Below are 19,254 nucleotides of genomic sequence, written 5' to 3'. Positions count from 1 at the left end.
GGAACGAATTGCAAAAACCATCGCTGAAGTTGGAGACTTCTTATTCCCTCACGCAACTTTAAACATCAACCTATCTGAGCAGCTAACCGATCGCTGCGGCTGTACATAGTCCATCTGTAAATAGCCCACCCAATCTACCTACCTCATCCCCATATTGTTTTTATTCACTTTTCTGCTCTTTTGCACACCAGTATCTCTACTTGCACATCATCATCTGCTCATTTATCACTCCAGTGTTAATCTGCTAAATTGTAATTATTCGCTCCTATGGCCTATTTATTGCCTTCCTCCTCATGCCTTTTGCACACACTGTATATAGACTTTATTTTTTTTCTACTGTGTCATTGACTTGTTTATTGTGCTATTGGCTTGTTTATTGTTTATTCCATGTAACTCTGTGTTGTTGTCTGTGTCACACTGCTTGCTTTATCTTGGCCAGGTCGCAGTTGTAAATGAGAACTTGTTCTCAACTAGCCTAGCTGGTTAAATAAAGGTGAAATAAAATAAATTCTAAAATAAAATAGTTTGTTTTAACAAGAAATGTGTGAAGTGGTTGAAAAACTAGTTTTAATGAATCAAACCTAAGTGTATGTAAACTTCCGACTTCAACTGTAACATATAATAACATACAGGTAGATAATAACATATAATAACATACAGGTAGATAATAACATATAATAACATACAGGTAGATAATAACATATAATAACATYCAGGTAGATAATAATGTATAATAACATACAGGTAGGTAATAATATATAATAACATACAGGTAGATAATATTATATAATAATATACAGGTAGATAATAACATATAATAACATACAGGTAGTTAATAATGTATAATAGCATACAGGTAGATAATAATGTATAATAGCATACAGGTAGATAATAATGTATAATAACATACAGGTAGATAATAATGTATAATAATATACAGGTAGATAATAATAATAAATAAATGTACAGTAAATGATAGATTGAGGTGCAGTCCTGAAGAAAAGGGGGAACAGTTTGGGTCTTGGACTTAGTTCCCTTGATCTTTGAGGTAAATASATTTTGTGTCAGCCAAGATTCGGAGATGAAGCTGAAATCCATTTAAAGTGTTGCAATGTTTGCTCAGGAGAAAGTCTCCAGAACCCATTTTGTTGGGTCGGGCTAGGCGGGCTAAAGATCTTTCTTAATTTAGCTGCTGAAATGGCACCCCCCTAAAGAGCTACTACTTCAATACGGCTGAGCAGTGAGCATCCCAAATGACACCCTATCCCTTATAGAGTGCACTACTTTTTTTTTTAAAGTAGTGCACTATATAGGGAATAGGGTGCAATATGGGAAGCAACGTAGTGCTTCAATACCGTTGAGCAGAGACCCTATGGGCCACAGGATCTAAACTGTTTATGTGCAACTTGATGTAGAGGGTTTCAGTTCCCAAACGTGATTAAAAATCCATCAATAACAATCTCGCCCTGTAGCTCCCATCATGATTAATGTAATTGTTATGAAAAGTTTAAAGATGAACTGTAGAGCTAATGTGCTTTTGGGTGAAGTGAAGTTTTCTTGGTTTGTTGCCAGACAGGTGATTGGTTGCAAACAACAACAAAAAACACATTTAAATTAAACAACAATGCCGGAGTGTTCTACCATAGACTGACTCTCTCTCTCTCTCTCTCTCTCGATTCTCTCTATTTCTCTCACTCTCACTCTCACTTATTACTGCCAACTCTCTGTCACCCTTAATAAACTGTGTCTATGAGCCTATATAGATATCATCTCAGATTTCCATCGTCTCGACTCATCTCCACTCTCTCTCACTATCTCAACAGTCGCAAATGCTCATCTGCGGTTTCACGTCTCTCTCTCTTTGTCCTTCTCTCTCTCTCTTACGTCATCCAGTCAGGAATCACGGGTGCATAGTGTCTGCCGTTATCATCTCCCTCTCTCATCGATCAATCTCTCTCTCCCTCTCTCTCTCCTCATCTCTCACTCTCACCCAGATCTACACTCTCACCTCACTCTCTCTACTCTCGACTCGTCACTCTCACTCTCTCACTCTCTCTCTCCCTCTTCTCTCCCTTCTCTCTCACTCCCTCTCTCTCACTCTCTCTCTCTCCCACGCCCTAATAAGCGAGGTCAAAAGCCTCTGGTTGCCCATTTCAAATGAGATGAGAATGGAGTTGGAAATTGCCCCCTTGGGGTCTTGATTGTTAATGCCCTGGGTTCTTGCCCTTCTTCCTTTTTCAACCGGACAGAAATATCTGTGTTATGGCGTACACACAGACCGTTCCTAGTCAGTGCACTGGAGGTGCATAGTGTCAACCCTTTTCAGCATCAAACTGCCACGCCCTCACTCTACTGTACTGTCAGGCATCAGGGAAACTTACCTAAACCCAGTCTAATAAATATGGCATGTCTTTTTTTAGTCTGTAAAGATTTATCAAAATGATCTCCATCCCTCCTCCTACAGTAGGTGTTTGTTGTAATGGGTTTCATACGTAATCAGACAAATAACTCTTCTCCTATGGAACATAAAAGAAGGGGTTATTTATCTAACATCATTTGTTTAATTCTGTATGCCAAATTTAAAACCAAATGTTCTTTTTAATACAGTAGAAGCCTGAGCTGCATCCACATGTCTTTTAATACAGTAGAAGCCCGAGCTGCATCACATGTCTTTAATACAGTAGAAGCCGAGCTGCATCCACATGTCTTTTAATACAGTAGAAGCCCGAGCTGCATCCACATGTCTTTTAATACAGTAGAAGAGCCTGAGCTGCATCCACATGTCTTTTAATACAGTAGAAGCCTGAGCTGCATCCACATGTCTTTTAATACAGTAGAAGCCCGAGCTGCATCCACATGTCTTTTAATAATACAGTAGAAGCCAGAGCTGCATCCACATGTCTTTTAATACAGTAGAAGCCAGAGCTGCATCCACATGTCTTTTAATACAGTAGAGGCCGACTGCATCCACATGTCTTTTAAATACAGTAAGCCCGAGCTGCATCCACATGTCTTTTAATACAGTAGAACGCAGAGTTCTGCATCACATGTCTTTTAATTACAGTAGAAGCCAGAGCTGCATCCACATGTCTTTTAATACAGTAGAAGCCAGAGCTGCATCCACATGTCTTTTAAATACAGTAGAAGCCAGAGCTGCTTCCACAGTGTCTTTTAATACAGTAGAGCCTGAGCTTGCATCCACAATGTCTTTTAATACAGTAGAGGCCTGAGCTGTATCCACATGTCTTTTAATATCAGTAGAAGGCCCGACTGCAGATCCACATGTCTTTTAATACAGCAGAAGCCTGAGCTGCACCCATGTCTTTTAAATACAGTAGAGGCCTGAGCTGCATCCACATGTCTTTTTAATACATGTAGAATAGCCCGAGCTGCATGGCCACATGTCTTTTAATACAGTAGAAGCCAGAGCTGCATCCCCATGTCTTTTAATACAGTAGAATGCTGAGCTGCATCCACATGTCTTTTAATACAGTAGAAGCCTGAGCTGCATCCACATGTCTTTTAATACAGTAGAAGCCTGAGCTGCATCCACATGTTCCTTTTAATCATGATCCTTAAAGGAAAACTCAAAAACAACATTTGTCATCATATGTGACCGAGAGACACTTTGCTTCTTGAAAGTCCAATATCTTGAAAACTTTACTGCTGACATGCAAAACATTTTGTGTCAGTAGATTAATGWCACAAATACCAAAATATAGTTTTTGAGTGGATGTTTCCTTTAATGATGAATCACTCTTTGGTGACAGGATTCAATCTCATCCACTCGCGTGTATTGAATCAATCTCKTCCTGTAACGGCAGCCTTCCTCCTCTTCATCTGAAGAGGAGGTGTAGCAGGGATCGGACCAAGACGCAGCGTAGCTCGTGTTCAACATGTTTAATTAAACGAAACTGTGAACACTTACACAATACAAAATAACAAATGTGGCAAACCGATACAGCCCTATCTGGTGCAGAGAAAACACAAAGACAGGAAACAACCACCCACAAATCSCCAACACAAAACAAGCCATCTATATATGATTCCCAATCAGAGACAACACAAAACATCTGCCTCTGATTGAGAACCATATTAGGCCAAACATAGAAACAGACAAACTAGACACACAACATAGAATGCCCACCCAGCTCACGTCCTGACCAACACTAAAACAAGCACAACACACATGAACTATGGTCAGAACGTGACACATCCACTCGTGTGTATTGAATCAATCTCATCCACTCGTGTGTATTGTCTTAACCTTCTTTTGTAGTCTGCTGTTGAATAATCTACAATCGATAACACTCTGCTCTGGGAATGCATTATAATCTCTCCTTCACAGAGATCAATGCTGATGAAAAACGAACTTGTTTGCAGCACTTGTTTTCCCTTTAGGGCAGTTAGTCTCCAGGGAGTTGGCTTAGTTACCGAGCTGTTCTTTTTTTTTGTAAGGTACAGTGTGAGGGCCTCAGAGAGAACCAATAGGGAGGTAGATGATATGTGGCTGTAGATGTGAGTCACTTTGAACCAGCCACGGTCTAGTATTACTCACTCTTATTACTCTGTATCTCTGCACAGCCACTGATAGGGATGTAGGCWGTGCTTGACTTGGGCAGAGGTTCACCGGAACTGAGTACCGGTACCTCAAATGTTCTACTGCTTGAGTTCCTGCACCTCAATATAAACAGTACAGGCACTCAAAATTAGTGCCTGGCGCCTGTTTTCAGTCCAAGTCAAGATGTTGGGAGATGAAGGTGTGAGACTGAAGGCCAGCCCCATTTGAACTGTCAGGTGGCATAGAAGCATCCCTCTTCTCTCTTATCATTCTATTKTTCAGGTGAACAATACAGCTGTGTCACTGCAGAGGCACAGACATACACGGACCCTTAGTCAGTATAAAAACGGCATTTAAATTCTGCGAAATCTAGGCCATGTGTTTGTGTAGATATCGCTCCACGGTGACAAAAACAATGCCCGTGCATCTATACCTGCATTGCTTGCTGTTTGGGGTTTTAGGCTGGGTTTCTGTACAGCACTTTGTGACATCGGCTGATGTAAAAAGGGCTTTATCAATACATTTGATTGATTGAAATTTGTTTGATACATCAACTTATTATTAGGGTCTACAGTTGAAGTCATTAAAACTCATTTTTCAACCACTCCACAAATTTCTTGTTAGCAAACTATAGTTTTGGCAAGTCGGTTAGGATATCTACTTTGTGCATGACACAAGTAATTTTTCCAACAATTGTTTACAGACAGATTATTTCATTTATAATTCACTGTATCACAATTCCAGTGGGTCAGAAGTTTACATACACTAAGTTGACTGTGCCTTTAAACAGCTTGGAAAATTCCAGAAAATGATGTCCTGCCTTTAGGCTAATTGACATCATTTGAGTCAATTGGAGGTGTACCTCTGGATGTATTTCAAGGCCTACTTTCAAACTCAGTTCCTCTTTGCTTGACATCATGGGAAAATCAAAAGAAATCAGCCAAGACCTCAGAAAAACATATGTAGCCTCCACATACTTGTCATCTGGTTGGCATCCTTGGGAGTCAATTCCAAAAGCTTGAAGTACCACGTTCATCTGTACAAGCGCAATAGTACACAAGTAATAAACACCATGGGACCACGCAAGCTGTCATACTGCTCGAAGGAGATGCGTTCTGTCTCCTAGAGATGAAACGTAACTTTGGTGCGAAAAAGGCAAAATCAATCCCAGCAACAGCAAAGGACCTTGTGAAGATGCTGGAGGAAACAGGTACAAAAGCATCTATATCCACAGTAAACATGAGTTCTATATCGACATAAACCTGAAAGGCCGCTCCAGCAAGGAAGAATCCCACTGCCTCCCAAAACCGCCATAAAAAAAGCCAGATTGTGGTTGCAACTGCACATGGGACAAAGATCATACTTTTTGGAAAATGTCCTCTTTTCTGATGAAAACAAATAGAGAACTGTTTGGCCATAAATGACACACCGTCATGGCTGGGCGGTAGGTCACAAGCATCATCGGATTAGAGCCTTGTATGCAGGCAATCTCAACGCTGTGCCTTACCAGGGAAGACATCCATCCTCCCTCATGTGGTACCCTTTCTGCAGGCTCATCCTGACATGACCCTCCAGCATGACAATGCACCAGCCATAATGCTCGTTCTGTGGATGATCTGTGCATGATTTCCTGCAAGACAGGAATGTCATGTTCTCTGCCATGGCCAGTGAAAGAGCCCGGATCTCCATCCCACTTGAGCAAGTCGGGACCTGTTGGATCGGAGGTGGAGGTAGGGCCATTCCCCCCAGAAATGTCTCAGAAACTTGCAGGTACCTGGTAGAAGAGTGGGGAACATCTCACAGCAAGAACTGGCAAAATCTGTGCAGTCCACGAGGGGAGATGCACGCAGTACTTAAATGCAGTTGGTGCAACACCAGATGCTGACCTGTTACTTTTGATTTTGACCCCCCCCCCCCCTTCGTTCAGGACACATTATTCAATTTCTGTTCGTCACACAATATAGCCAATTTGACTTTGCAGCTGGCCCATGTCAGGGGAAATTTGCTCATTCTTGCAGTTGCTTATCATCATGTCTATGTCCCTGTGCTTCCCTCTGCTGTCTTATTAGTTCTTCCCTCTTTCTATCCCTCTCTCTCCTCCTTCCTCTTCTCCCTCTCCCGTCTCTCTCTCTATCGTTCCGTTCCTGCTCCCCAGCTTTCTCATTCTCTAACGACCTCATTACTCTTTCACACCTGCTCCCCTATTTTGCCCTCTGACTTAGATCCCCTATTCTCCCTCGTGTTTCCGCTTCTGTCCTTGTCGATCTTGTTTGATGTTTGCTGTCCTGTGTCCTTGTTCCGCCCTGTCGTGTTTTTGCCTTCTGTCAGATGCTGCGTGTTGAGCAGTGTCTATGTCAGCTACGGCCTGTGCCTTCCTGAAGCGACCTGCAGTCTGTTGGTCGCGTCTCCAGTCGTTCCTCTCTACTGACGAGAGGATTTCAGTTCCGTTTGATTTACCTTGATATATCCAGGAGAATCATTGTTGTTGTTTGATACTGGAATAAAGACTCTTGTTTCTATTACTCGCTTTTGGGTCCTCAATCACCAGCATAACAAAGATCCGACCAAGATGGACCAGCGACTACGGTTCTCTCAAGCACTCCGTCAAGTTCCAGGGCACAATGCTCGCAGGACACAGCAGAATTGTCTGTGCTCGGTCATGCCGTTGAACCCGTGGCCGCTCAGGGTCCGACCTGTCAGACATTTTCAGAGTCTTCGTCTCTGCCTACCAGCTACTTTCCTGGTCTTCCACGAGTCTCCGCAACACTGGTTAATAAACCCACCATGTTACTCTGGGCAGCCCACTTGAGTGTCGCTCCTTTCCACCCAGTGTGGATATGTGTTCTCTCTCCAGCCCCAACAATTACTCAGAGAAGAGCTCGGATCGCTTACGTCATATCATCCCTTATGTCGCTTCCGGAGTTGGGCACAGCTATCTGGGAGCAAGGCTGGTGTTCTAACGTTTACAGAACTTAAAGAGGATATGATACGGTTTTTGACGTTTCAGTTTTTGAAGAGCGCTTCCAGGGCCCTGGCTTCCCTATCTCACAGTGTGATCGATCATGTAACGGATTACTCTATAGATTCGGCACTGCGCTGCAATCAGTTGACTGAACGAGCCGGCGTTGCTCGCTCGTTTCTGGAGGGACTCCACGCTGAGGTTAAGATGAGATTCTTCTCCCGGAGGTCCTCTCCAGCTGGACTCGTATTTGATGCCACTCCCATCCCGCATAGAACGACGGGTAGATCTTCGTCACGAGCTCGTGAAAGCAGAGCTCGTTACCCTCGTTAACGGTGTTGCCCTCTCCGCATCTCAACCCATCTCCTCCCACCGGCTCAGAGACTGAGCCCATGCAGTGGAGGTATCGCATCTCGACTAAGGAGAGGGAACGGAAATCACCAACCGCCTTGGCCCCTCTATTGCGGTTCTGCTTGGACATTTTGATCATGTCATGTCCCTAAAGCCAGACTCATCAGTAAGCGGAGGGCTACTGGTGAGCGCTACTACTCAGGTCTCTCCATCAAGATCCTGTACTACCTTGTCGTCCATTCTACGCCTTGACCGGTTCGGCTGTTCCTGCAGTGCCTTGATAGACTCTGGGCTGAGGGTTTGTTTATGGACGAAGCATGGCTCGGAAAATCATGACATTCCTCTCAGACAGTTGAGAGCCACGCCCATATGTTCGCCTTAGATGTAGTCTTCTCCCAGTATCAGCTGTGAACATTACCTTAACCCGCACAGTATCTGGTAACCACATGCAGACCATTTCCTTTTGATTTTTCGTTCACTTTACTAACTCTGTTGTTTTTGGGTCATCCACTGGCCTAGTATGTTCTAATCCTTCTATTATTGCTTACGTACTTCTGATCCTATCCTGGAACGTTTTACTTATCATGTGAAAGTGTTGATGTTCTGCTATCCTTCCTGTTTCTTCTGTCCTCTACCTCAGTGAGGAACCCTGCGTTGATTTGACAGGAGTCCGGAGGAATATCATGATCTGCGCACGGGGTCTTCAGCAAGGTCGGCTCAAGAGACAACTCTCCTCCTCCTCTACCGGTCGTTTATGATTGTTGTACTTGATCTCCTTGCCGGGACACTCCCCCTCGGGTAGACATACCTCTGTCGCTCCCGAACGTAAGGCTCGCCGAGGATTATCTGTCTGTTCTCTCGGACGCCAGGTACCGCTGAGTCCTTCTTCCTCCTTCCCGCCGGAGCCGGGGTTTTTTTCGTTAAGAAGAAGGACGGTACTCTGCGCCCCTGCGTGCGATTATCGAGGGCTGAATGACATACGGTTAAGAATCGTTATCCGCTTCCCTTATGTCGTCAGCCTTCGAAATTCTGCAGGAGCCAGGTTCTTTACTAAGTTCGACCTTCGTAACAGCTTAGCATCTCGTCGCATCAGAGGGACGAGTGGAAAACGGCGTTTAACACTCGTTAGGGCATTTTGAATACCGGTTCTTGCCGTTCGGTCTCGCTAATCTCCCCAGCTGTCTTTCGAGCATTAGTAATAGTGTACTGAGAAGACATGCTGAACATCTTTGTTTCGTTTACCTTGACGATATCCTGATTTTTTCACGTTCACTCGAGATTCATGTTCAGCACGTTCGACGTGTACTTCCAGCGCCTTTTAGAGAATTGTCTCTACGTGAAGGCTGAGAAGTGCGCCTTTCATGTCTCCTCTGTCACATTCTCGGTTCTGTTATTTCCGCTGAAGGCATTCAGATGGATCCCGCTAAGGTCCAGGCTGTCAGCGATTGGCCCGTTCCTAAGTCACAGTGTCGAGTTGCAGCGCTTTCTCGGTTTCGCTAATTTCTATCGGCGGTTCATTCGTAATTTCGGTCAAGTGCTGCCCCTCTCACAGCTCTGACTTCGTTCAAGACTTGCTTTAAGTGGTCCGGTCGCCCAGGGAGCTTTTGATCTCCTCAAGAAGCGTTTTACTTCCGCTCCTATCCTTGTTACTCCTGACGTCACTAAAACAATTCAATTGTCGAGGTTGACGCTTCAGAGTTGGCGTGGGAGCCATTCTGTCCCAGCGCTTCCAGTCTGACGATAAGGTCATCCTTGCGCTTACTTTTCTCATCGCCTGTCGCCATCAACGCAACTATGATGTGGGTAACGCGCAACTGCTCGCCATCCGCTTAGCCATAGGCGAATGGCGACAGTGGTTGGAGGGGGCGACCGCCTTTTGTCGTTTGGACTGACCATAAGAACCTTGAGTACATCCGTTCTGCCAAACGACTTAATGCACGTCAAGCTCGTTGGGCGTTGTTTTTCGCTCGTTCGAGTTCGTGATTTTCTTATCGCCCGGGAAATAAGAACACCAAGCCTGATGGCCTTATCCCGTCTCTTTAGTTCTTCTGTGGTCTTCTACCGACCCCGAGGGGATTCTCCCTGAAGGGCGTGTTGTCGGGTTGACTGTCTGGGGAATTGAGAGACAGGTAAAGCAAGCACTCACTCACACTGCGTCCCGCGCGCTTGTCCTAGTAACCTTCTGTTCGTTCCTGTCTCTACTCGTCTGGCTGTTCTTCAGTGGCTCACTCTGCCAAGTTAGCTGGCCACCCGGCGTTCGGGGTACGCTTGCTTCTATTCGCCAGCGGTTTTGGTGGCCTACTCAGGAGCGTGACACGCGCCGTTTCGTGGCTGCTTGTTCGGACTGCGCGCAGACTAAGTCAGGTAACTCTCCTCCTGCCGGTCGCTCAGACCGCTTCCATTCCTTCTCGACCATGGTCTCACACGCCTTAGACTTTATTACCGGTCTGCCTTCGTCGGGGAAGACTGTGAGAGCCGCCATAAACGTAGGATTAAGATCCTAGGTATTGTCGCGGTCAGAGAGTGTGGCTTTCCACTCGTAACCCTTCCCCTTACGACAGCTTCTCGCAAGTTGACTCCGCCGTTCATTGGTCCGTTCCGTGTCTCTCAGGTCGTCAATCCTGTCGCTGGTGCGACTGCTTCTTCCGCGACATCTTCGTCGCGTCCACCTTGTCTTCCATTGTCTTCCTGTGTCAAGCCTTTCTTCGCGCCCCCGTTCGTCTTCCCTCCCCCCCCCCCGTCCTTGTCGAGGCGCTCCTATTTACAAGGTACGGAAATCATGGACATGCGTTCTCGGGGACGTGGTCACCATACTTAGTGGATTGGGAGGGTTACGGTCCTGAGAAGGAGTTGGGTTCCATCTCGGACGTGCTGGACCGTTCGTTGATTGATGATTTCCTTCGGCCCCAGGGTTCCTCCTCGAGTGCGCCAGGAGGCGCTCGGTGAGTGGGGGGTACTGTCATGTTTTGTCTTTGATCATCATGTCTTGTCCTGTGCTTCCCTCTGCTGGTCTTATTAGGTTCTTCCCTCTTTCTATCCCTCTCTCTCCTCCTTCCTCTCTCCCTCTCCCCTCTCTCTCTCTCTATCGTTCCGTTCCTGCCCCCAGCTGTTTCTCATTCTCTAACGACCTCATTTACTCTTTCACACCTGTCCCTATTTTGCCCTCTGATTAGAGTCCTATTTCTCCCTCTGTTTTCCGCTTCTGTCCTTGTCGGATTCTTGTTTGATGTTTGTGTCCTGTGTCCTTGTTCCGCCCTGTCTGTTTTTGCCTTCTTCAGATGCTGCGTGTGAGCAGGTGTCTATGTCAGCTACGGCCTGTGCCTTCCTGAAGCGACCTGCAGTCTTGTCGGTTCTCCAGTCGTTCCTCTCTACTGACGAGAGGATTTCAGTTTCCTGTTTTGGATTTACCTTTGATATATCCAGAGAGAATCATTGTTTGTTTGATAACTGGAATAAAGACTCTGTTTCTATTACGTCGCTTGGGTCCTCAATCACCAAGCATAACAGTTCTTCCTGTTATAACACCTTTTAGTTTTTCTCATGAAATGCTTTTAATATTTGTAAATTAATTTCTACAATTTATAGTTGGTTTGAGGTTTTCGAGTCATTGAAATGAGGAGCTTTTGGAAATGGTACATATTGTCCCATGTACATTGTGTAATTTACTGATGGTCCCTAACTAGCCCCATGGGGCTGCACTCCTAATTGATGATTGATGTGGGCATGTGGGCAGGTTTGAAACAAACCCAACCTTCCTTTACAATGTGATGAAGTCACGACCACAAGTCTCACAAAACCCAGTTATCCTATTTACACTTGGTAGTACATTTTGCTAGTAGAATAAATGTTTCTAACTCATCGATGCCACGTAGGCTGTTTTCTAATTGAGAAGTTGTTATTTGTGGTATTTACTCTTTAATAACTTCAGCCCATAATAATAGTGCTGTATGTCATAGATCCTGATTTATCTGGGCATTTTAATCTATAGATACTTTTTTTTAAAGGAATAAAAATGGCTTCCACTGATAGAGCAGCATTTACTGTAAAGAGTCTCTGGGATCTCTGTATGTTTAAACCCATAATAATAGTTACATATAGAGTCGCTCATGTACAGAGAATGTATGTAAATCACAAGTGACTAAGCACAATGAGTACCTCTAACTTTGACTAAGTCCACTAGTGCTGCTTAAAAAAAAAGAAAACATTGCGTAAATCTGTGCAGTCATCTCTCTTCCCCTGTTACGTAATGCATTGCTAAGCTACAGAACACAAGACAAATATCTAATAAAGTACAGATTTGCCCCTGCCCATTAAAGAGTGTCCTTTAATCTTTGCCTCATGGTTTAAAAATCTAATCTCTGGGAGAATGGCCACTATAAAATGTCCCCCTGCACTAGTGATAGGGATTACTACTGTCCCAAGATTATTGGTGTAACAACCAACCATCAGAATGTGACTCGTTTCAGGAAGCACGGCATATGTCGTACATCACTACTTCACAGGAGAGGCATTTGAAAGTATTTATTTGTATTTTTATCATAATTCGTTTTTTGGCAGAAATGCCTTCTGGAACATGTGAACTTTCATGTGCCTTAAATAACAAATTTGTATGCCATCTTTAAATCGGAAATAAAATTGTAAAATTACGAGCCTAGTTGGTTTAGCCACGGAAAAAGTCAGGAACCTTCCCGCTAGCCATGATTGGCTGAGATATGAGTTTGGATTGGTCTGCCATGTGACACGCTTTTGTCTGAAAAATGAGCTGCTCGGTATGTGTAGATAATCCTCGCTACCGCTGCTTTTTTGAAAGATACAACGTTAGCAATGGAGAACTGCAAAAGTGTTGATACTGCTCTCAACAACATTGCTGCCCTGAATTTAGCAGGCGCTATTGACAAAAGATAAGTGGGGAAAAGTTATGATGGACAACTTTCTGCACACGGTCAGTGTGAACCGGAGTCGACGTGACACAACGGGCCAAACAAACGGTGGCTACAAACAAAACGGAACCAACACAAACAACACAGGACAACACAGGACGTCTTACTCAGTTAAAGGGGTTCCACTCTGCCGTGAAACGTTCAATCATGTATACGGGTAAGAGTCTAGCTACATTTTCAGATATTATKTGTTTCTAATTTTGTCAGAAAGTCATTTTCATTACAAGTTTATGCATACCGTTAGCTAGCTAGTGAACGTTAGCTTGCTGGCTCGCTAGCTAACGATAAGTGTGTGATCTGTGTAGTAATATTATTTGTATCTCAGAAATCACAAAACGTGGTACAAACATTATTGGGCACAGACAACAGCACAAAGGCCAAGAAGGTAGAGACAACAATACATCACACAAAGCAGCCACAACTGTCAGTAAGAGTGTCCATGATTGAGTCTTTGAATGAAGATATTGAGATAAAACTGTCCAGTTTGAGTGTTTGTTGCAGCTCGTTACAGTCGCTAGCTGCAGAGAACTGAAAAGAGGAGCGACCCAGGGATGTGTGTGCTTTGGGGACCTTTAACAGAATGTGACTGGCAGAACGGGTGTTGTGTGTGAAGGATGAGGGCTGCAGTAGATATCTCAGATAAGGGYGAGTGAGGCCTAYGAGTGCAGTACTATGCAAATGTGCAAGTGACCATTTCACTGTACCGTTTACAACTTCTGTATCCTGTGCATGTGACAAATACACTTTGATTTTATTTGACATAGTGTATGTTTACCAGAGACAGTAAAGTAAAAAACAACACAACCTGCATCAAAGTCAGATTTTGATAGATAGAGTGGACTAGATAAAGTGGACTAGATAAAGTGGACTAGATAAAGTGGACTAGATAAAGTGGACTAGATAAAGTGGACTAGATAAAGTGGACTAGATAAAGTGAACTAGATAAAGTGGACTAGATAAAGTGGACTAGATAAAGTGGACTATATAAAGTGGACTAGATAAAGTGAACTAGATAAAGTGGACTAGATAAAGTGMACTAGATAAAGTGTACTAGATAAAGTGTACTAGATAAAGAGGACTAGATAAAGTGGACTAGATGAAGTGGACTAGATGAAGTGGACTAGATGAAGTGGACTAGATGAAGTGTATTTTTACCTGGAGTTTTTCCTTATTGTAGTCTATTACTTTCACCACTTTAAGTCTTGAAATCTTTGGTTGTTTATTACACTACCTTCCTCAGTCTGTTTAGCACATGGTCTCACGTGAATCCTTAAAGAGATGGGTGGGGCTGAGGCTTAAGAGMGTGTGAACGATGCTGAATAGGTGTAGACAAAGAAGAGCTCTCCAGTTCCAAAACATTCAAGTACCATTTTCTCAAAAGCGGGGTTACAAGTTTATCAAATTTCAAAGCAGAAGTACTTTCCCATTGTTCCTCAACTGCAGTGTATGATAAATCATTTATGTAGCTCCGGAGGCATTTTACTGAGGAGTGGCTTCCGTCTGGCCACTCTACCATAAAGGCCTGATTGGTGGAGTGCTGCAGAGATGGTTGTCCTTCTTGAAGATTCTCCCATCTCTACAGAGGAACTCTGTCAGAGTGACCATCGAGTTCTTGTTCATCCTCCCCTGACCAAGGCCCTTCTCCCCCAATTGCTCAGTTGGCCAGTTGGCCAGCTCTAGGAAGAGTCTTAGTGGTTCCAAACTTCTTACATTTAAGAATGATGGAGGCCACTGTGTTCTTGGGGACCTTTAATGCTGCAGACATGTTTTGGTACCCTTCCACAGATCTGTGCCACGACACAATCCTGTCTCGGAGCTCTACGAACAATTCCTTCGACCTCATGGCTTGGTTTTTCTCTGACATGCATTGTAAACTGTAAGACCTTATATAGACAGGTGTGTGTCTTTCCAAATCATGTCCAATCAATTTAATTTACCACAGGTTGACTCCAATCAAGTTGTAGAAACATCTCAAGGATGATCAATGGAAACAGGACGCACCTAAGCGCCCAAGCTCAATTTCAAATCTCATCGCAAAGGGTCTAAATACATTTGATTTATTTTATCCATTTTAGAATAAGACTGTAACTTAACAAAATGTGGAAAAGGGGATGGGGTCTGAATACTTTCCGAATGCACTGTATATGGTTTTACAATAGGAACAATATGTCATAATCGTTTCAGAATGATGGCTGGCCTTCTATGCTCCCTTGTAGTACAACACAGTCCACCTCAACATGGGTTAAAAGCAAGGATGTCCTGTTTCAGTCCATTTAATACCTTTAATATTTCCAAATGTTGAAACAAACAAACAAGATGTAAAAAGGGTATAATACTTACAACCATACCGTTTAGCGACACCCAACAATCTTGAGGGAAATCTTGTAGGAGTGGGACCAGGAACTGCAGACAACCGTCCCAGTGGCACAGCAGTAGCATCATCCCTATCAGATTAAATATTCTTACCACAGCACTGGCCAGGTCATAGGTCATATGGAAGATCTGGGGAGAGAGAGAGAGAACAGAGGAAAAACAAATTAGGTTGATCTGAATTCCCCAAAATGTATTTCCAGAATGCTACAACTATGGACAATCTGGGAAACAGATTGAGAAAGAACAGAGGATCCCAATATCAATAGTGGTCTGACGAAGATCTGATGAACACGTCGTCATCATTACTCATTATTGAAAGGAATTAAGTTGCCGTCCTGAACCTCAGTATCCTACAACTGAGCAACTTTGGTTTTATAGTGCTGCCAACACACAACAACTATCCAAACATGTGTATTTTGAAGAGCAGTAGTAGAGAGGAGAGCTGCAGACATTATAACCACCAGACTTTCAATCAATTCACAGATTTTCGGGTATTTATCGTGTCACATAGACATAGTCCAAAACCAAACTGAACACAGTAAAAGGGCAAGAAAACAAGGTTGATTCTGTACCTATAGGGTGTACTGTAAGTACAGAGGAGGACATAGCCAAGCCAATGCACTAGCCACAATAATAACATTCAATGCTTGTAATGATCAAACAGGAGTGTATTTGAAGTTAACAGAGTGAGTCCACAATGTTTATCACTCCCACTGTTAACACTAGCAGTTTAACATGTCTACTGTTAACACTAGCAGTTTAACACTAACTGTGGAGGGTTAACTGTGGAGGGTTAACTGTGGAGAGTTAACCGTGGAGAGTTAACCGTGGAGGGTTAACTGTGGAGGGTTAACTGTGGAGGGTACTGTGGAGGGTTAACGTGGAGAGTTAACCGTGAGAGTTAACTGTGGGAGGGTTAACTGTGGAGGGTTAACTGTGGAGGGTTAACTTGTGGGGGTTAACTGTGGAGAGTTAACCGTGGAGAGTTAACCGTGGAGAGTTAACTGTGGAGGGTTAACTGTGGAGGGTTAACTGTGGAGGGTTAACTGTGGAGAGTTAACCGTGGAGAGTTAACCATGGAGAGTTAAAGGGATACTTTGGTATTTTGGCAATGAGGCCATTTATCTACTTCCCCAGAGTCAGATGAACTCGTGGATACAAACATATTGGAATAAAGTAGGCTAATGCAATTGAAGGCACCAAATTGTTGCTTGCTGAAACTCCCAAAGTCATCCGATTGTTATAATATATTTGGGTAGCTTAAATGTAGCCTAAGTGTGTCTTGTCTGTTTAATGAATGAAATAACTATTGATTCCATGTGCATGGCACAGCCATGTAGCATATAGGCTGCACATACCAGTAACATCATTAAACTCAAAGCATGCCATTATAATATTTAGAAAATACATTTTATTAGTCTTTTAGTGGATTTCTTTGCYATGGATTTATTAAAATAGATGTCCCTCCACATCGTCCCACGTCTGCTTCCACTCTGAATGTGGCGAAAATGAGACTGCATGAATTGGGCTCTAAAAAAAACATTGGCATATTTTTTTCTACCGGCAACATACCGTAAAGTCTGTCTGTAATAGGTAAGAGAGAGACTGAGATGAAGAGAAACAGAAAGAGAGAGAGAGAGAGATCTAGCGAGAAAGATCTAGACAAATCCAGGGACAGACACTGATCCAGAGAGATAAACAGAGAAAGAAATATTGAGAGAAGAAAGATAGTGACACGATACTAATTATGTTGCATACGCTCTTTTCCTGCAGTCAAATGACCAACATCGCCCTTTAGTGGCTTCATGGGTGGAATATTTTTCATAATTTCATAACGAATAAACATTCGAAACATTTGAAACAAGCCGAAAAGTGGTCAAAGCGGTTTTGTTATATTTAAATCTTCTGTGATATTTATAAAGTGTAATATTGGGATGCAAAGTCAAAATGTAATACATTTCAACTCTATATCTGACATGGTACAGGGGTCTTCTTCTTTTTAAGCCCATAACCATGTGTGTGAGGTGTTAGAGCTGTCCCCGACTAAAAACAATCTTGGTCGACCGAGAGTCGTCTGTTCTTTCGACCAATCAATTGCTAAAGAGGGAGCCAGAGATCAATATAGTCTAACCAGAAGCAGAAACTCTGTTCCTGTCCTGACCCTCCTCCTCCAGCTCGCAGCTGCCTTCACAGATTTTGCTGTTACGCCTGATTTTGCTGTTTTGCTGTTACGCCTGAAGTTGCCAGTAATAGGCTACACCAGCGATCGGCAACATTTTTCCATGTGGAGTGCCAAGTTATCGTACCATTTCTTCTGATGTGCGTGCCAGTTCTGATGTGCGTGCCAGTTCTGATGTGCGTGTCATTTTCATATACACATTTCTGTGGAACAGTTTCCTTTAATTTATAATAAAGTCTTCATATCTCATCATCAATGTCAAAATCAATTCTATCTAAATGAAAATTATACGAATCTAAAAGTAACTTCTATTGCCATTGCCAATATGTAAAAATAGCCTACATAAAGCCAACAAATAAAAACATTGCAACCTGCAGGTAGAAAATATCCAAAGCTGTCACGTTCCTGACCTGTTTTCTGTTGTTTTGTATGTGTTAGTCGGTCAGGGCGTGAGTGTGGGTGGGCATTTCTATGTTATGTGTTTCTATGTTGGGTTTAATGTGCCTGATATGGTTCTCAATTAGAGGCAGGTGTTTGACGTTCCTCTGATTGAGAACCATATTTAAGGTAGGCTGTTCTCACTGTTTGTTTGTGGGTGATTGTCTTCCGTGTCTGTGTCTGCGCACCACACGGGACTGTTTCGGTTGTTCGTTCGTTTGATGTAGTCTGTTCCTGTTCGTGTAGTTATGTAAGTTCCATGTTCAGGTCTGTCTACGTCGTTTTGTTATTTTGTAATTTTCCAAGTGTTTTTCGTGTTCGTCTTCGTCTTTAAATAAATATAATTTATGTCTACATACCTCGCTGCGTGTTGSTCCGACCCATGCTCCTCCTCGTCTGAGGAGGAGAACGAATATGACTGTCGTTACAAAAGCAAAATAAATATCCTATAAATCCCATTGGCTACACATGGCCTGGTCAGTAACAACGCTCCTGCTAGCAAACTTGCAAACCTTTAAAATATTCTGGGCCCTCAGAGTTTCCCYCGCCAGTGAGCTCAGGACAGACATACACATTAGCAGTAGGGATAAGAAGTAATCAGGTTGGACTAATTGATGATGTTTCCACTGGATCAGAGCATGACATTTTTTCCCCTTTCATGCCAAGTGGTTATCGAAAGGGAGAGGGCTGGAAATATTTTTCAAATAGACTACGTTGAGGAACTATTGTCATTCTAAATGGATTTAAAAACAGACTTTCTTTACTTGCTGTTGGAGGCTCTCTGCAGGAAATGTATCCACTCCTACAATGCCAACGGTATGACTGTAATAACAACACACTGAATGCATTAACAGGAATGACAGTAACAAACATTGTAATTAGAAATGATGGTAATTGACAGTAAATGTACTACTGGTGATACTGGTGTGTCATCCCTGCGGCCTCCACAATGGATTAGTCCACTCAGACAGGCCTCCGCAATGGATTAGTCCACTCAGACAGGCCTCCGCAATGGATTAGTCCACTCAGACAGGCCTCTACAATGGATTAGTCCACTCAGACAGGCCTCCGCAATGGATTAGTCCACTCAGACAGGCCTCTACAATGGATTCGCTCAACTCAGACAGGCCTCCGCAATGGATTAGTCCACTCAGACAGGCCTCCGCAATGGATTAGTCCACTCAGACAGGCCTCTGCAATGGATTAGTCCACTCAGACAGGCCTCTCGCAATGGATTAGTCCACTCAGACAGGCCTCCACAATGGATTAGTCCACTCAGACAGGACTCCGCAATGGATTAGTCCACTCAGACAGGACTCCGCAATGGATTAGTCCCACTCAGACAGGCCTCCGCAATGGATTAGTCCACTCAGACAGGCCTCCACAATGGATTAGTCCACTCAGACAGGCCTCCGTAATGGATTAGTCCACTGAGACAGGCCTCCCCAATGGA

General features: G+C 43.5%; 1 protein-coding gene across 1 annotated transcript in view; it reads right to left on the bottom strand.

The window, feature by feature from the left end:
• Window positions 1–19,254, bottom strand: part of LOC111981996 (potassium/sodium hyperpolarization-activated cyclic nucleotide-gated channel 1) — a 177,531-nt gene that overhangs the window by 62,025 nt on the left and 96,252 nt on the right. The window contains 1 exon segment of the mRNA XM_070449585.1: window positions 15,152–15,313. Coding sequence (XP_070305686.1) covers window positions 15,152–15,313 — 162 coding nt within the window.

The sequence above is a fragment of the Salvelinus sp. IW2-2015 genome, linkage group LG20 (assembly GCF_002910315.2).
Source record: "Salvelinus sp. IW2-2015 linkage group LG20, ASM291031v2, whole genome shotgun sequence".
NCBI classification, from domain to species: Eukaryota; Metazoa; Chordata; class Actinopteri; order Salmoniformes; family Salmonidae; genus Salvelinus; species Salvelinus sp. IW2-2015.
Note: the sequence above shows the minus strand (reverse complement) of the source record. Positions and strands in the feature narration are given on the sequence as shown.